This window comes from Salvia hispanica, chromosome 3, assembly GCF_023119035.1.
Source record: "Salvia hispanica cultivar TCC Black 2014 chromosome 3, UniMelb_Shisp_WGS_1.0, whole genome shotgun sequence".
NCBI lineage: Eukaryota > Viridiplantae > Streptophyta > Magnoliopsida > Lamiales > Lamiaceae > Salvia > Salvia hispanica.
Genome location: NC_062967.1, coordinates 28,499,473 through 28,517,156, shown reverse-complemented (window position 1 = coordinate 28,517,156; position 17,684 = coordinate 28,499,473). Strand labels below are relative to the sequence as shown.

At 37.0% G+C, this 17,684-nt stretch overlaps 3 protein-coding genes and 1 pseudogene across 4 annotated transcripts; 1 reads left to right on the top strand and 3 right to left on the bottom strand.

Annotated features, from left to right (window-relative positions):
* Nucleotides 1–805: 805 nt before the first annotated feature.
* Nucleotides 806–4,739, top strand: LOC125209693 (glycerol-3-phosphate acyltransferase 9). The gene is made up of 12 exons (XM_048109279.1): nucleotides 806–1,025; nucleotides 1,125–1,182; nucleotides 1,540–1,658; nucleotides 1,923–2,022; nucleotides 2,361–2,456; nucleotides 2,559–2,655; nucleotides 2,868–2,955; nucleotides 3,053–3,149; nucleotides 3,450–3,535; nucleotides 3,822–3,941; nucleotides 4,046–4,144; nucleotides 4,514–4,739. The coding sequence occupies exons 1-12, from the start codon at nucleotides 919–921 to the stop codon at nucleotides 4,560–4,562; spliced, it is 1,116 nt and encodes a 371-aa protein (XP_047965236.1). The 5' UTR covers nucleotides 806–918; the 3' UTR covers nucleotides 4,563–4,739.
* Nucleotides 4,740–5,077: 338 nt separating this feature from the next.
* Nucleotides 5,078–8,136, bottom strand: LOC125215383 (isocitrate dehydrogenase [NAD] regulatory subunit 1, mitochondrial). Of its 2 annotated transcripts, none has more exons than XM_048116786.1 (4): nucleotides 7,529–8,136; nucleotides 6,690–6,929; nucleotides 5,904–5,982; nucleotides 5,078–5,686 (listed from the first exon to the last, which is right to left on the bottom strand). In XM_048116786.1, the coding sequence occupies exons 1-4, from the start codon at nucleotides 7,994–7,996 to the stop codon at nucleotides 5,412–5,414; spliced, it is 1,062 nt and encodes a 353-aa protein (XP_047972743.1). In that variant the 5' UTR covers nucleotides 7,997–8,136; the 3' UTR covers nucleotides 5,078–5,411. The 2 variants fall into 2 exon arrangements, with proteins under 2 accessions (XP_047972743.1, XP_047972742.1); XM_048116785.1 differs by having other exon boundaries at nucleotides 7,499–8,134.
* A 1,199-nt stretch (nucleotides 8,137–9,335) lies between these two features.
* LOC125211389 lies at nucleotides 9,336–11,365 on the bottom strand (annotated as a pseudogene).
* Nucleotides 11,366–12,398: 1,033 nt separating this feature from the next.
* On the bottom strand, nucleotides 12,399–14,983 carry LOC125211388 (probable serine/threonine-protein kinase PIX13). Its single transcript, XM_048111151.1, has 4 exons — nucleotides 14,483–14,983; nucleotides 13,649–13,784; nucleotides 13,413–13,555; nucleotides 12,399–13,287 (listed from the first exon to the last, which is right to left on the bottom strand). Exons 1-4 carry the CDS (start codon nucleotides 14,834–14,836, stop codon nucleotides 12,715–12,717), a joined length of 1,206 nt encoding a protein of 401 aa, XP_047967108.1. The 5' UTR covers nucleotides 14,837–14,983; the 3' UTR covers nucleotides 12,399–12,714.
* Nucleotides 14,984–17,684: the final 2,701 nt, after the last annotated feature.

Sequence of the window (17,684 nt, the reverse complement as noted above, 5' to 3'; positions counted from 1 at the left end):
AATATTTTAATATTTTTAGCTAAACATTTGAATTTTAAATTCTCTTCTCCCTAGCTCCAAATGAATCCGCATGTAACAACTTACGATCGCGTGCGAAACCGGCAAGACTTTTGCCACAAACTTGGCGAGGAGCTTAGACATTATTGTATGAGGTGCCGAGTCCAAGTCTTCTTGACATCAGTTGTAATTTTCTCCTTCATATAGGAGTTTATTTTTTTTAAAAAAAAAACTCGGAACGCCCACGACCGAAGACGTGAGAAATACTTCCACTTCAAAGCTTCAGCGTATGCAAGAGAAAAGGCCCTCGTGGGACGGCCTTTGTCACACTTCAGTTTCATTCCACTATTTTTTTTCATCCACTTAGCTAAAACAGACCTCAAATCAAAACTAGCTAATTAAATTGGAAAGAATGAATGTTATACTATGATAGTCCCAATTTTACAATTTGGCCCGTGCACCAAAATTAGTCTCGTTTTTATGTGTACAAATTTTCTCATCACCTTTTCCTACTCTCTCTCATATTTCATCATTTTTTCTTTTCATCTCCTATGCTTAACTGATATACATTAAAACTCGTGACATCCATAAACGGATTACTTTTGCGGACGGATGTATTATTGGATTAATGAATCTGTATATAACCCATAATTTAAATTCCTTATGCTAAACACATCAGCTCCAAAAGCCCAAATTACATTGGGGCTTCAGTTTTATTATTGGGCTTGTCACAATTTGACCAAGTCATAATGCAGCCCACCAAAAATGATAAAATCCAGATGCCACGTGGCCTTTGAATCTCTCCCTCTCCCTCTCTCTTCTATCTCTCTCATGATTTGCATTTGCAGATTGCGGCTGTGTGAATAACAATCGCAAATTCACACACACCAACGCGTGTTTCCGCAGCAGAAGGAGGAGAGGATGAATAAGCTCAACACATCGAGCTCCGAATTGGATTTGGATCGCCCTAACATCGAGGACTATCTCCCCTCCGGATCCATCCAAGAGCCCCATGGCGAGCTCCGCTTGTAATTCCTTTCCCTCTCTCGATTTCATACCTGCATGCCATAATATGAATATTTGCGTATCACAAACGCGTCTGAGGCCTTCAATTTCATCGAATTCAGGCGCGATTTGCTCGATATTTCGCCAACTCTCACCGAGGCAGCTGGCGCCATTGTCGACGTAAGCTTCTTCTCTTCACTGGCGGAATGCTAATCTGTTTAATTAGAGGTCTAATGATTTTATTGCCCCAATTAATTCATCATTTTTTCAGTTTTTTATATGCTGCTCTTCAGTTTTTGGCAATTGTTCCTTTGAGAATCTGAGTGTATAACTTGAATCCAATTGCGTGCTTATAAATGTGCTATTTAATTGGTTATGATTTTCCATTGGTGCTTACAAGTTACAAGCCTTGGTATTGTCGCCCATTTTTGGTAAGTGTTGGTTATGTTGTGGCGGTATAACCTCTGAAGAAACATAAACATCAATTCTTTATTGTTTCTACTATTACTGTGGCTTATCATTATTGCTGCACTACAGGATTCTTTCACGAGATGTTTCAAGTCGAATCCCCCGGAACCATGGAACTGGAATATATACTTGTTTCCTTTGTGGTGCTTGGGAGTTGTTGTCAGATATATGATTCTGTTCCCATTAAGGTGAATGTTTTGCCTATGCATATGTGCCTTCTTATCATTGTCTTGAAAAGATTACCAATGACTGATCCTACTCTTCTGTTATAATGCAAGATTATAAATTTTTCATCTGACAATCTTGCTTTATATCCTGTGGTGTCCTTACATGATCTATCATTTATTATTAGTAGTCAAGAAAAATATAGTCTTTTTTCTTCTTACGTGATTTATTGCAATATGCTTTTTTTGCCTTTCATGCACATCTTGATTCATGTCATTTCAATGCAGGGTAATGGTGTTGACGCTAGGATGGATTGTATTCCTCTCTTGCTATTTTCCTGTGCATTTCCTGTTAACAGGGCAGGAGAAGTTGAGAAAAAGATTAGAGGTATGATTGGTTAAATCTCTTTGAGACTATATAGGCCTGACTGCTTTATTATTCTTTTCTCTTGCTGTGTTAATACTTCTATGACTTGGGTAGGTTATCTTCATGTTCCTCTTTGTATCCTGGAAATCATGATAACACCTAGTACAGTATTACTTTGCAGTAGCTTGGTAGAACTTTGAGTTCAAAGAGGAAAGGGGGTTATAATGCTGTTTGGGACACATAACTTGTTAATTATGAGTACTATGACTGATCTGGTATTTTGTCACAAAGATAAGAAAACTACCCCAGTGACGTTACTTAAGTCTTTAACTGTTTTTGTTGTTTTGCTTATGCTTCAGAGAGGTCTTGTGGAGCTGATTTGCAGTTTCTTTGTGGCATCATGGACTGGAGTTGTCAAGTACCATGGTCCACGTCCTAGTATGCGGCCTAAGCAGGTCGGCTGTGCATAGGGGTTTTAAATCGTCTGAATATTTCTGTGTAGTTAACTAAGATTTTTGTCATATCTAGTATATCAAATTTAAATTGTTATTTTGCAGGTTTTTGTTGCTAACCACACATCCATGATTGACTTCATTGTTTTGGAACAAATGACTGCATTTGCAGTGATTATGCAGAAGCATCCTGGGTGGGTCGGTAAGTTTCTTCTGGTGTTGCATGAATCGTGAGCAGTATGTGCCTATCATTTTAAATGCTAGACCTTCTAAATTATTACTTATTTGGAATGTTTAAATGTGCATTCTCTAAAGGATCTTATTTTCTATAGTCTACATTAGATCAATTGATGCGATCAGGTGAAGGTTAACCTTAATATTGTTCATTTATCATTTTGTGTTGTCCCACACAAGGACTATTGCAGAGCACTATTCTGGAAAGTCTAGGATGTATCTGGTTTAACCGCTCAGAGGCCAAGGATCGTGAAATTGTTGCAAGAAAGTATGTTTTCCTACAAAGAGATTACTTATTTTGAGTTGTATTATTCTCTTTGTTTTGTTCATCTTATTCTTTACGTTCTTTTCTTTTTTTGAATCAGGCTAAGAGAACATGTTCATGGTGCTGATAATAATCCTCTTCTTATATTCCCAGAAGGAACTTGTGTTAATAATCACTACACTGTGATGTTTAAGAAGGTTTCACTTATTCAAATGCCTACTACAGTTTTCAAATTGAGTTTGCTGTCTAACAATTGAAGTCCCTCCCTTTGGTGGTGCATATGCTTATTGTACCATACCATAGCATCCCGTCCTCTATAAACATATCTTACTTTAATATGAGCTTTCAAAGTAAAGTTCTTTTATAACACTTGAAGAAAATAAGGTGTTGCTACATACATTAGAGAGTAGCTTGTGGAGATGTATGCATGATGATTACCTAATTATTTTTTTTATGTTTATCATCATTATTTTATCTATCATTTTCTTATGGTTTAGGGCGCATTTGAACTTGGCTGCACTGTATGTCCAATCGCAGTCAAGTATAACAAGATTTTTGTGGATGCCTTCTGGAACAGCCGGAAGTAAGTTTTGTTATGGTGCTGTTGGTTATTGCAATTGCACTTTTTCAAATGTCACATCTGATATTGTACGAGTTCTCTCATCCTGGGGTGTCCTGAACCATCCTTGTTGCTGAACTTGCTCCTGTGAAATGCTCTAATTTAATATGGCAGAGCTTGCTTTCAATGAAATCCTGATGATAATTTGTTGCTTCTTGATGATAATGATACTTCTTACAAGCTTGATGCCCAAATGCTAATTTTCATTGGTTGAAACACCTATTGAAAACATAATTGATCTTGTTTGCAGACAGTCCTTCACAACACACTTGTTACAGCTTATGACTTCCTGGGCTGTTGTTTGTGATGTATGGTACCTGGAGCCTCAAAACCTGAAACCAGGGGAAACAGCAATTGAATTTGCCGAAAGGTTTGTATTTGTTTTCTAATTTATACCCTACATTGCATTTCTAGTTTCCCAATCAATGTTACAAACAAAAGATAGACATGTAATGAGTGTGATGCTTATTCTAGGGTGAGGGACATTATTTCTGTTCGAGCAGGCCTTAAAAAGGTGCCCTGGGATGGATATTTGAAATATTCCCGCCCAAGCCCCAAGCATCGTGAGCAAAAGTAAGCTTTTGCGTGTGATTACTATCGTTATGCGTTTGCAATATTACGTGTTGATGCTGGAAGATTGAATATTCTCGTACGAATATTTTTACAAGGAAAATGCTATTAATTTGATTTCTTGGTGGTTGAACCAATTGACCCGTGGACTGTGTGATGAGCTCACCACCAAGAAATCAAGTAAAAAATGGTTTCCCTTCTTGGGACGGGGTTGTTCACTAACTATAAACACGAACATTTGCCATTACGTAAATGCCCCTCAAAGATCACCTGCTCATTTGTGATCGTAGACTACATTTCCGATGAGCTGTACACCTAGACATCTAATTGAGCATAGAATCTTGCTGATCTCTCTACTCCTTACATTTGCAGGCAGCAAAGCTTCGCTGAATCCATTCTCCGTCGCCTGGAGGAGAAATGAATTGCAAAATTATGATTGTGTTGTTTATTTATTGTCTTATTTGGACGCAGGTTGTCAACTGTTTCAAAAATAATTTCTTGCTGTAATGGTCATGAACTGAAATAGTGAAATCTTTTGATTATTTATAGGATGTTGAATACAAAGTTAAATCAGAGGGTAAAAAACGTTGCAATGGTATCTTGTTTCTCATCTTCCACACTTCACTCTCTCTAGTACACCATGAATCTCATTCGTGACTAATTGTCTTACTTTGTCTCGGCTTAAGTTTTAAGAAATATAAATGAAAGTAGGTAGAAAATAATATAGTTTTATTTTTGTTATTAATTTTTTAATAAAATGTGAGTTTTAAGAAATATAAATGAAAGTAGGTAGAAAATAATATAGTTTTATTTTTGTTATTAATTTTTTAATAAAATGTGAGTCAGGAGTTAATAGAATGTGTATGTCAAATTAGCTTCTCCTCCATTTACATATAGCTATATTGTTGGGAGAAGAAAAACATAAGGAGAGATAAGTGTATGAAAATTGAAAAGACATTTTCATTCAAAAATAAGCAAAACCAGACATGGAACAATATTATACCTCATGTCAATTAACAAGTATAGCATATGCAGAAGTAAAAACATCATATAACTTCCACAATTTGGGGTATAAAGCAACACCAGTACAACCCCAATGCTCATTCTTCTTTCTTCGTGAGACGACGACTCACAATCATTATTTTGCTCGGTCTTCTCTGGGGAGCAGAAAAAATAATTATATGAAAATGTAAAAGATCATTACAAGAAGGGCGAGCGCGAGGCTTCTTGCGAAGCTCTAGATAAGTCCTGCAATCGATGTTAGAGGAATTCATTCGAGATTTGCGATGACAGCATCTACAACTTCTTGGGTGGTGCTGACGCCGCCAAGATCCTTTGTTCGGTACTTACCTTCTGATATGACACGCTTCACTGCAGTTTCTAGTCGGTCAGCGAAGGAAGGGAATTGCAAGTGTCTTAGCATCATGGCGGAAGAGAGTAGCAATGCTACTGGATTGGCCTTCTTTTGCTCTAGTAATTTCTCGTTTCCTACATTGCCCGCAGAAGCACCTTGCTCGAAAATAGCATGATCAGCTCCTACGTTCCCTGAGAGAAGCACAGTCACACCTATTATCACCCTTGTTCTATTTCACACTTTGCATGATCAATGGTAATTATAAGACGTAAGTGAAGTGCCCACGAGCAACATCAACATGTCAAATCAGAAATACAAGTTCCGGAAATGCTCTCCCTAACATGTCTCACATCCATAATTTTCAGCAATTGAGGGGAGAAAGTTGCAAAATTTACTGATAATGCGTACCTCCAGGCATGACACCAGTACCACCAGCAATACCAGCAGCTACATTGGAGACCAGGTTTCCGTAGAGATTTGGAGTCACCTACAAATTAAAAAATGCAGATTAACGAGCTGTAGCCTGAACACTTGAATATAAGTAAAGGATATACTAGGATTATGCATACAAAAAGTAAATTCAAGAGGAAAATATATCATGTTGATCATAAATCATAGTTCGAAACTTGAAGGATACAGTTTGACCCCAGAACCCAACATCTTATTTCTAAACAGAGAAACAAACGATGGAGAATATGATTAGTTCCAAGATTCCTTCCCTAAACACATTTTCCCTCCAACTTAGTTTTTTCAAACAATAAACGAAACCATAAATGATAGAAACACAAAATTCATGCATGGCTCTCTATAAAGAAGTTTGGCTGACTGATAAATAACATGAAAAGAACTAAGGATAAAGGCTTATGCATCACTATAGAGGGTCTAAGTTTTATGCACTAGGGTCTTATTCAAAGCCTCCTCTAATATGCATCTTCATGTGAAACTGAAACCAAGCACCTCGACTTCAAGTTCACATTTCAAATGGAAATTATTACCTAATTTTGCAAAGAAAAAAGGACATCTCATCTTTGTAAATGTTGATATGAAAATTTCATGCTTTGAATTTGAACCAGAAAGAAAATATGAAAACACATGCAACTTATGCAACTCACGTTGAAATTCAAGTACTGTACCATCTGAGCCAAAGTGATATGGTCCAAGTAAAATGAAAAACAGAAAACTTTATTTCCTTACCATAACATCAAACTGCTCTGGCTTTGAAACGAGTTGCATGGAGCAGTTATCCACAATCATCTCATTATACTGGATACTAGGGTACTTGCTAGCAATCTCCCGACAGGATTCCAAAAACAAACCATCTGCAAGTTTCATGATATTTGCTTTATGCACAGCAGTCACCTTCTTGCGGTTGTTCAGATACGCATACTCAAACGCATACTTTGCTATTCGCTCAGAACAGAACTTTGTTATCACCTATCATTTTGAGAGAAATCAGAACGATAGATCTTTTCCAGTGTCATCTTAAGCATGCACATTCATACAAAAGTTGCAAACGCACCAAAAAAAAGTGGCTAGAAAATAAGATTTTAAAGTCATATTCCGAACACACGGCAAAAAATGCTAACACGTGAGGAAAATTTTACAATCTGAGATGATACAGGACATCAAAAAATGAAACATTATATGCATCAGCAAACATATGTAGACTACGACTCTTACTTTATACGATCATCATCTGAGCTCTGAACTAGATTCTAACTATCGAAAAAGCATACAGTATCCAGAAAATTAGTGTTACTTGTGTAAGTACTACTAAGTAGCAAAACATTGATTCTAACACTATGTGAACAACTGAGGAAAAATTCAATTTCTACATTCACTACATTCACATATATTAGAAAATTATCCATACGATCATAAAATCCAATCCGATCTGTGTCTTCTACCAAGTAAAACTGGACATTTCACAGCTATTTCCAAAATTCAGCAAATTGCATCAACAAAAGAAATGAACATAACAAATAATTAAACAAAAAAAACACCTTCAAGCTCTCAACGACTCCAGGAACAACCTCGTGCTCGAGTCCAGCATACTCTCCCTCGGTATTCTCCCGGATCACAACAATATCGACATTCTGGTGGCGCGTGGGGAGCCCCTTGAGGTTAAAGCAGTGCACCAGCGAAGCGTAGAGATCGAGCTCCTTCCGCAGCATCACGTTCAGCGAGCTCACGCCTCCGCCGACCGGCGTCTTGAGCCCGCCCTTGAGGCACACCTTGTTCTTCTTAATCGACTCGATCAGCTCCGGCGGCACCGTCTTCATGTCGCCGTGGACGTCGTACTTCTCGAAGTAGACCGGCGCGTGCATAGCCTCCATCACCTGCTCCACGGCGCCGGTGACGAGCGGGCCGACGCCGTCGCCGGGGATCAGCGTGACGGGGCGCGGGGTTCCGTCGCCGGGTCGGGGCATGTAGGTCACGGATCGGGTGGATCCGGCGCCGGAGAGGAGGTTTTTGAAGATCGGAAGAGTTCGCCTTGACATCTTCAGTGATGGAGAGATTCAAATCGGTGTAATTAGGGCTTGAAGTGGGGGAATTGGGAATTAGGGGTGGCTGCGGTGACCAAGGCTCGTCAAGTCAATCAAGCTGGAGAAAAAGAGGAGAGAAGAAGGAGAGAGAATTTTCCCTTTTTAGCTCTCAAGCTAATGTAATTTTAAATTTTAATTATTAAATTAATGGGTTCCTCCCCCCATCCCCGGGATCATCCCCATCATCTCGACGGGCGCACTCCCCACCCGCATTCGTTTGGCTTTCCCCCGCCCCAAAATCCCCCCGGATCCCCCGTTTCCCCCCACCCCCCATCATCCCCATCAATTTGGCCAAGGGACGAAACCCGGATCGCCCCCCTCGGCCCATCCGGAAACCCATCCGGGGAAAACCCCGATCCCGTCATTTTGGGGTTGTTTTTTCCCTCACCGATATTGCTCTTGTCAAAAAATTTGGGCTCTTAAAACAAGTTGGGAAAGAAAAGCAAAAACGCGTATATAGGTTTTCAAAAATTTAAAGAAAATGAAAATTGGGGGTTGGCCGTCGGACGAAAAGGGGCCCGGGCCCTCCGCTAGCCCCCGTTTTTGCCCGTCACCTAGTTCCAATAGTTGGGTCCCCGGGCCGGCTCAAAATTCCGATGGGCTAAGCCCATTGGGGATCTTAAACAAATGTGTAAATGAGAATATTCAATATGTTTGGCTTTTGTCATATCATAGTGACTCTATTATTAATTAAATAGTTAATTCTTTGTTATTACTCCCTCTTTAAAACCTACACCAACCTTTCCTCTAATTAAAAATTTTTAAACCCAAAAATTTAAAATCCCCCCTTTTAAAAGTGTATCTTTGCGGGGGAAAAAAAATAATGAAAGAGAGAGATCTTATATACCCTGCGATTAATTATCTTAATTTTCCTTAATTTAATTTTTAATACGTTATATCTCTTGTTCAAAGTATATACTCCCTCCATCCACCATTAGGAATCTCATTTGTTGGTGGTACGAGTTTTAAGAAATGTTAAGAAAAGTGGATGGTAAAAAAGTAATGGAATATGAGTCCAACTGGTATATATGAAATATGAGTGAAATGAGTTAGTGGAATGTGAAATCCTATTACCATTTATGGTAAAAGTGAACCAGGACTATGTAGGGGAGTGATCAATTGAAATTATTATATTGCTATTTTATATATAACTAAATGTTCATATTTTTCAGAGATGTAAGGAGTAGGTGACGGTCAAACTTTGGGTTTATATTTTAGTCAAAACATTTAAATATAGAATATAATATAATGAATTTGACGAAACATTTAACATTTATTCTGTCACATGATGAGTTTGAGATACATATGCATCACACAACAATAACCAACGCAGGCGAGCGGAATATTTCTGGCACCGGAGGCTGTCTAGGCTGCTCCCTCAACATCTCGAGCACTTGGAGTGTCTCAACAATCTCTTGCATTGATGGCCTGTTTCTCGGCTCAATCTCAAGACAAAAGAGAGCAAGTTGGGCTATCTTCGATGCTGATCTTGAAGGATATCTCCCTTCCAAACGTGAATCCATCACACTCTTCAACTTCCTCCGGACGATTCGTGTCAATAGCACGCAGCCCGGTTAGCATCTCCATCAACACCACGCCAAATCCATAGACGTCGCTCTTCTCATTTAGATGCCCTGTGCCAATACATTCCGGAGCAACATAGTCGTACCTTCCTACCACCTTGTGGCAACATACTCCCGAGCAGCATAGCTTGGCGTGGTACGACTGATCACACAAGAAACATCTGATTATGTTACATGATAAACATGAGAATTCATCCTTAAAAACTAGTTTGTCACCAGAGAGTTATTTGTTCTACAAAATTTACATCAGTTGTGAAGACAATTGAATTTTTGCCTAAGGACCCGGTGGCATGCTTTCTCTAATGGCTAGGCACTCCTCTTCACAAAGACAACAAAAATGTGCGGATTTCTTTGTTCTATTTTATCTTATGTTTGATATGGGATGTTCGAAATAAAATGATTTTCCAAGGTTTTGTGCCGAATAGGGAGCTTGGGAAAAAAAATTGATTTGACGACTAAGCTTGTCAACAAGATGTTGACACCCAAATTCTCCCTTTCCAAACATTTTGTGTGAGAGTTGATCCATTTCCTGAAGGCCTTAATATAGGTGATTTTTACTTTTGGTTTTTTTTTTGTCTTTCTTATAGTTTCTTTTGCCTTAGTGTGATGGTTTTGTTAGTTTTTTGGTGCCCGTTGCATTTTGAGCTTATGCTCACCACTCATGATTTTAGTCTTTTATTTTATTAAAAAAAAGCTATTGTTGTGAGAACAACTGATGACGTGGGATATTAGAGTTGGTAACAGAATACCGGGTCGAGCAAGATATTGGAGGCCTTGAAGTGTCCGTAGATGGCCGTTCTATCGGAAGCATGCAAGAATGCAAGGCCTCGGGCTGCTCCGATCAGTATCTTCAGCCGCGTATCCCATGGCAGCGGCTGGAGAGCAGCATCCCCTACATCATCATTATTACAATCTCAAATACCATACAATAATAAATAAATGAATATGAAAATCTTACTTCCAAAGAGATGGTTTTCAAGGCTGCCATTCTGCATGAATTCATACACAAGCAATAGTTCTTTTTCATTCCAACAGTATCCCAACAGCTTAACAAGATTCTGATGCGACAGATTCCCAAAAAAATTCACCTCCGACTGCACACACACATGTATATAGAATCAACAGTTTATCACAAATGAAAACAAACAAACTTTATCCCAACAAATAAGAACTAAAACAACTACTACCTTTGTATATGATAGTTGAGTCACTTTTTCCATTTTGGAACGTTTTATGATAGTTAAGTCATTTTCACTTTAAGTAAAACGTAACACATTTTTTCACTCTTACTTTATTTTCTTTGCTTTTCCTATTATCTACAGTATTATTTAATACACTATACATCTATTTCTTATTTTCCGTGCCGAAATGATATTACTCTATTATCACGGTACCAAAGGTGTACTATTATATAAATATAAATGTCATAGCCTACTACTCCACCTATAAATAACTTTTTAAAGATGCAACAACATTGGCTTATATCCCGATATTAGAGTGGGCAGCGTTAAGCTGAAACTTAAAAAATCTAACAATATATCTTAGCGGAAAAAAAATTGACCCAACAACATACGTGCTTAAAAAGTCAGCCCTGCTTAAAAAAGTCAATTCCTCCAAAGTTCAGCTTCGAGGGATGGTGTTGGCAAATGAAAACAAGTAAAATATCTCACATCGAGTAAACCTGCCATTCTTCGAGCCCTTGGAGGCTTTCAGGATTGAGCTTCTTAACCGCAACCACCATCGATCCGCTCTTGGAGTCGAGCCGGCCTTTGTACACTTTCCCGAATCCACCCTCTCCGACCACCTTATCGCTCCGGAAGTTTCTAGTAGCAGCCCGAAGCTCCGCGAACGTAAAGATCCTGAAATTAGTGGGAGGGTTGTGATCATCAACAGCCTTACTACTCCAGCAGATTCCCATCTCTCCTGCCTCGATCAAAATGCAATCTTTGATCAATTGTTAATCCACTTTTTTCTTATGAAAAAGCAAGTGATGAATTTATTGATCATGCTTTGTCTTGGGTTTATTTTATAAATATTGTTCAAGAAAGAAAGAAGGTCAAGTCAAACGGTTCCGACTTTGAATATCGCAGCCATGTATTTTCTTTAGGAGATAATAACATTTGTTATGGAAAGTCAAATTACATATGAAATTTTTATGACACCTTTATTAGAAAGTCAACTGACATAAGAAAAAATAAAATTTAAAATGCACGCCTTATTAGAAAGTAGACTTCAAATTTAGATGGATAAATTAATAAGAGACTATAAATATGAGAAGGATACAATATTTGAAAAAAATATAATGCCATCACAAATAATGAATGAGATAAATAATGTTAAGATGGAACAACATTAGGTGGGTCAACAGTGTAATTTCCACATTCTACATTATGTATATATGATGATTAATTCAATACGAATATTATTCTAAAATATACATAAAACAATAATGCACTTTCTTTATGAAATGTACTTTTATAGCTTTCAATTTCCAAATCATTCAGTCATATATTTTCATATTCACACAAAACTAATCTACAATCTAATGATTTAATAATTGTGAAGTAATAATGGTCGGCGGCGGAATGCAATTAGTATTAGTATTTATTTAATTAATCATTGTGAGTTGGAATTCAATTACTAATTATAATTAAAATATAATTGAGACAAATGTATAATTTAAATCAAGCTGATTTTAAACAATATACACATCCGTCCACAAAAAATAGTTTCATTTTATCATTTTGAAATGTACACAAAAGTAATCTTTCGCCAAAATCTTCGTAATCGAAATACAATCAATTTGACAATGCCATATCACATTAATTGCTCTTTCGCCAAAATCTTCGTATTCGAAATACAATCAATTTGACAATGCCATATAACATTAATTGCTCATTCACACAACAATTTGAGATATATATGTGTCACATCAACAGTTTCGAAATCTACTCCACACATATCAAGCTTCTTTGTTGAATAATCAATTTTGGTGCGCATTTGCTAGCAAAATTTTCTTCTACTAATATTTATGATCAGGTTAACTCGATAACAAATTAAGAGCGCTCTCACCACGCGCATGCAGAGTAACTATGCGCGTGGTGGGAGTGGATAGGCACGTTTAGCTTCCTTCCTCGTTTGATTTTGGTGACGATAATGTTGTTGCTGTTGAGGCACACTCCTATCATCCGCTCGATAACTAGAGTGCACCCGAGGTTGCCTAGGCCGTTCCCTTGCCATCTCGATCTCTTCGAGTGTCTCAACAATCTCCTGCATCGACGGCCGGTTTTTTTGCTCACTCTCAACACAATTGAGGGCAAGTTGGGCTATCTTTAATGCTGATCTTGAAGGATATCTCCCCTCCAAATGTGAATCCATAACACACTTCAACTTCCTCCTCTCCTGCAAACTCGGCTTTATCCAATCCACTAGATTGTGTTGCTTAGCCGGGCGGTTAGTGTCGAGAGCACGTAGCCCGGTCAGCATCTCCACTAAGACCACGCCAAATCCATAGACGTCGCTCTTCACATATAGATGCCCTGTGGCAACATATTCCGGGGCAGCATAGCCGTACGTCCCCATTACCTGTGTTGAAACATGGGACTTGCTTGCGGTTGGCCCCATTCTTGCCAGCCCGAAATCGGATAATTTCGCGTGGTACGACTAATCAATGACAAGAAATATCATAACACAGTCAGACGAGAACTCATCCTAAAAGACTGGTCTATTTGGTCTATAAATTCCACACCAGTTGTGAAGACAAGATATTAGAGTCGGTAACAAAATACCTGGTCGAGCAAGATGTTGGAGGCCTTGAAGTCTCGGTAGATGACCTTTCTATCGGAAGCGTGCAAGAATGCGAGGCCTCTGGCTGCTCCGATCAGTATCTTCAGCCGCGTATCCCACGGCAGCGGCTGGACAGCAGCACCCCCTAAATCATCATATCCATCAACACCACTTTTTTAATTAGTTGTTACAATCACAAATCTACAATAAATGGAATGAATGAATATGAATCTCTTACTTCCAAATAGATGATTTTCAAGGCTGCCTTTCTGCATGAATTCATACACAAGCAGCAGTTCTTTCTCATCCCAACAGTATCCTAACAGCTTAACAAGATTCCGATGCGACAATTTCCCGAGAAAATTAACCTCCGACTGCACACACAACCCACACACACATATAGAATCAACACATCATCGCAAATGAAAACAAACAAATATATAATTAAAAGAGAACTGGAACAACAATATATTGAATTTTCGAAGGAAATGCTTCTATCATGGTATTAGAATGGATCGTCACAGTATCTGACCTAAGGCTAAAACAAAAAAATAAAGACTGATCCAACAATATATCTGAGCAAAAAAGTCCAATCCCTCTCTACCCCATCAAACGAGAACTGTAGCAACTATATAAATGTCACGACCTACTACTTGTAATCAATTCTATTAATTATAGACGGAACACATATGCTTCTATCATGATACTAGAGTGGGTCGCGACGATAAACTAAAACGTTAAGTGGCCCAACAATATATTTTGTTGAAACAAAAAGAAAATGATGGACCAAACAACTATCAAGGCCTAAAAAAGGTCCAACCCCTCCAAAGCTTGAAAAATGTAAACAAACAAATCTCCCATCAAGAGAAATAGAATAACTATATAACCGCGACCACTCCACTTATAATCAACTTTTTAAATGGAACCAGTGTATTTTAATTGATCTAACAATATATCGGAACTAAAACAAAATGAATGACTAACCCAACAACATATATGAGCTTAAGTACGGACTCGAGTTACGATTTTGACAAATGAAAAGAAACAATATCTCACATCGGTGCAAACAAACCTGCCATTCCTCAAATCCCTGGAGGCTCTCAGGATTTAGCTTCTTAACCGCAACGACAGTCGATCCGCTCTTCGAGTCGAGCCACCCTTTATACACCTTCCCGAACCCGCCCTCCCCGACCACCGTATCGTTCCGGAAGTTTCTAGTAGCCGCCCGAAGCTCCGCGAACGTAAAAATCCTCAAACTAGGGTGCGGCAGCATCTGCGGACTCTGGGCCGGGCTCGCCCCCCAGAATCCGCTGCTGCCGCTCGACACCAACGTCGTGTCCGTCGTCGGCGCCGTTGAAGAGCAGAGCTCCCCTGTGGCGGGAGGGCTCCGATCATCAGAAGGCTTAGAGCTCCAGCAGATTCCCATCAAAAATGCAAAATTTGATCAATTTTCAATCAATCCACTTTGTTCAAATTTATTGATCATTGATTAGTGGCTGAATTTGATTGGTCTGTGGCAGAAATTTGGGTTTTGGACAAAGTATTTATGAGGTGATCAGGTCAAAGAGTTGGGAATTTGAATATCGCAGCCATTTCTTGAAGGTAATGAAGATGTGTCCCAACTATTGTTGTCTAAGGTTGTTAGATTTTGTGAATAAGCCAAAAACAGTTGTAAATCGTTCTCACTTTCAAAAGTCAAAGCTTCCGTCCACCACGAATTTGGAAATTTTCAATTTTTAAAAATTTCTATGTTTGCTTTGTTTTGTTTCGGTTGGTATAGATTAATATCGAACGGGGATTATTTTCTATGTTGATTTGTAGTTATATCGAGTAATGAGACAGCTTGCTTGAGAATTTAGAAGGTTTGGTTGGTCTTTTGATATACAAGAAGAGAATTGTTATTTAAATCAAACTTAATTTTTTATCTGATTCGTAGCTTTCACGTCATATGAATTAAATATATGAATTTTATTACAATTTGCAATTTTCCTTTAAAACTATTAATTTGTGAAACTGGTTGTGGCGTGGAGGGCGAATTTTTTGACATACCCAAATCGTTGGTTCTTTGAAACGTTATGGTCTAAGTAGACATGAAAAGATATTATTTTCGTCACTGACGTCTGGATTTTAAAAACTTCGTTATTTTAGTTAGCATTCATTACTCATCGCTGAGAGAAAACAAATTATGGTTCACAACTCTCAAATCGCTAATTCAGACTTTTTTATAAGAAAGTATATAATAATAATGTTTTAATGTAACTCGACTAAAAATTAGTGACATTTTCTGTTAAGAAAAAATGAAAATGTAGTTTAAAGTATGTTTATCTTTATTGTTTTTTTTTTAATACGATATGTTCACATTATGAACTGCATTTATGATGTATTTTCCTAAATTTATGTGTTTTCGCGTGTTTCACACTTTTTCATTTCAAATTAATGTTTAATAATCAGAGGTACATAAGGGTGAACTACGTAAATGGGCACCTAGTCCTTTATTAATAACAATAATTTTTAAATATAATAATAATAAAACATTATTATTATTATTATTATTATTATTATTATTATTATTATTATTATTATTATTATTATTATTATTTACTCCACATGTTTCAAACTTACAACACCATTACTCATTTCGTACGTGACCAGAATATGTGTTTTGGAAAGTCAAATTACATAAGAAAATTGTATTATACTTGTATACCTTTATCTATACTGAAACTAATTGTTAATTTTAAGAACATATAATTTTTAATGCACACCGTATTAGAAAGTGGACTTTAATTTTAACATTGATGAAAATGAATAAGAGAGTAAGTTCGGATACAATTTTATTTAAAATTTAATGTCATCCTATTATAATAATGAAGATAAATAATACTCCCTCCGTCCCATATTAGTTATGACATGGATTTTTCTAAGACATTGGTGGAGTGTGCGATAATGAAGTAAACGATTGAGTGTATAATAAATGAAGTGAGTTGGTTGATGGGTTCCTTTTTTACTTTTTGGTTTTTTATTTTTGTTTTGGTTTATTTTAATGTAGATAATGACATTTTGATGTAATTATGATGAACAATGGGGTAAAATTGTATGACCAAATATAAAAAGTTCTAAATGTGACTCTTAAACTGAGATGAACTTTTATGGCAAAATATAACTTTTAAACTGAAACGGAGGGAGTATTAAGGTGAACAGTATTATGTGGGTCTACAGTGTAAATTCCACATCCTAGATTCAGAATTTCAGATGATTAATTGAAAAATATAAAACAATAATGCACTTTCTTTATTAAATGTACTTATAGCTTTCAAAATCTTAATCATTCAGTATATATTTCGTGATCCGCGTGTTTCTTTAGCTATGTAGTTGAATGCTTCGTTTCGTCTTCTGTTTTTTTTTTTTTGATATTGTTGCATTTTTTATTTAGCTTTTGCAATTTGACTTTTGACTGCTTGTCGCGAATTTTTGCTTGTCATGCTGATTTAGCCTTTTTTAATTAACAAAAATATCTAATGTTTTAATAATCGTGAATTAATAATGGTGGCGGAGGAATGCAATTAGGAGTATTTTGGTATTTGTGAATTAAAATTCAATTACTAATTATAATTAATTAAGATGAATGGTTATAGTTTTTAAAAATATAATAAAACAAAAAAGACATGAGACCGTATATGTACACAAAATGAATACAAAAGAACATACTCTGCAGTACAGAAGCAGTTAATTAACAACCGAAAACACAATAAAAGAACAAGGAAATGCCACATGTATAAAAGTAATTGTTCCACCTAAAATCACTACAGAAAAGCACATATCCAGATCATTTGTCAACCGACTCAATTCCAACTGACTCAATGCACAAGAGAGGAGTGGTTCTATAACAACACTAAGTCGTCGTAAGAGAAGTCCAAAGCAACCAAAACATAACACACGACAAAAGTATGCAGTTATATATCGAAAATTTAAATGTGTAATATTCTACCCTAGTCGTTAGCTACTAGAAAATTTAAAAATGATGGGTATTCAGTTTATTTATAAACTCAAATCCAATTTTGAAAATGATTAGCATATAATGTGATGAAAGTGTCAAATAATCATAGTCTAAATTCAAGTCCATTTGAGGAGACCGTCGTGCCCCTTTGGAATGGTTGCGCTATCTTATTTATTTTCATCAGCATTAATAATAGTAATATTTTTAAACTCCAAAATTTTGACTAAACAATTTTTTCTGTTCCTTTAGACGAATGACTTAACAAATTATATTCTCC

What these genes read in the sequence shown, in the direction of transcription:
- LOC125209693 (XM_048109279.1), top strand. Translation starts at nt 919, where the DNA reads ATGAATAAGCTCAACACATCGAGCTCCGAATTGGATTTGGATCGCCCT. An exon ending in ATGATTCTGTTCCCATTAAG is followed by an intron (nt 1,659 to 1,922) that starts GTGAATGTTTTG and finishes ATTTCAATGCAG; the next exon opens with GGTAATGGTGTTGACGCTAG. An exon ending in CTAGTATGCGGCCTAAGCAG is followed by an intron (nt 2,457 to 2,558) that starts GTCGGCTGTGCA and finishes GTTATTTTGCAG; the next exon opens with GTTTTTGTTGCTAACCACAC.
- LOC125215383 (XM_048116785.1), bottom strand. Translation starts at nt 7,996, where the DNA reads ATGTCAAGGCGAACTCTTCCGATCTTCAAAAACCTCCTCTCCGGCGCC. An exon ending in GAGTCGTTGAGAGCTTGAAG is followed by an intron (nt 6,930 to 7,498) that starts GTGTTTTTTTTG and finishes TCAAAATGATAG; the next exon opens with GTGATAACAAAGTTCTGTTC. An exon ending in CAGAGCAGTTTGATGTTATG is followed by an intron (nt 5,983 to 6,689) that starts GTAAGGAAATAA and finishes TTTAATTTGTAG; the next exon opens with GTGACTCCAAATCTCTACGG.
- LOC125211388 (XM_048111151.1), bottom strand. Translation starts at nt 14,836, where the DNA reads ATGGGAATCTGCTGGAGCTCTAAGCCTTCTGATGATCGGAGCCCTCCC. An exon ending in AGGGATTTGAGGAATGGCAG is followed by an intron (nt 13,785 to 14,482) that starts GTTTGTTTGCAC and finishes TTGTGTGTGCAG; the next exon opens with TCGGAGGTTAATTTTCTCGG. An exon ending in CCAACATCTTGCTCGACCAG is followed by an intron (nt 13,288 to 13,412) that starts GTATTTTGTTAC and finishes GTCATTGATTAG; the next exon opens with TCGTACCACGCGAAATTATC.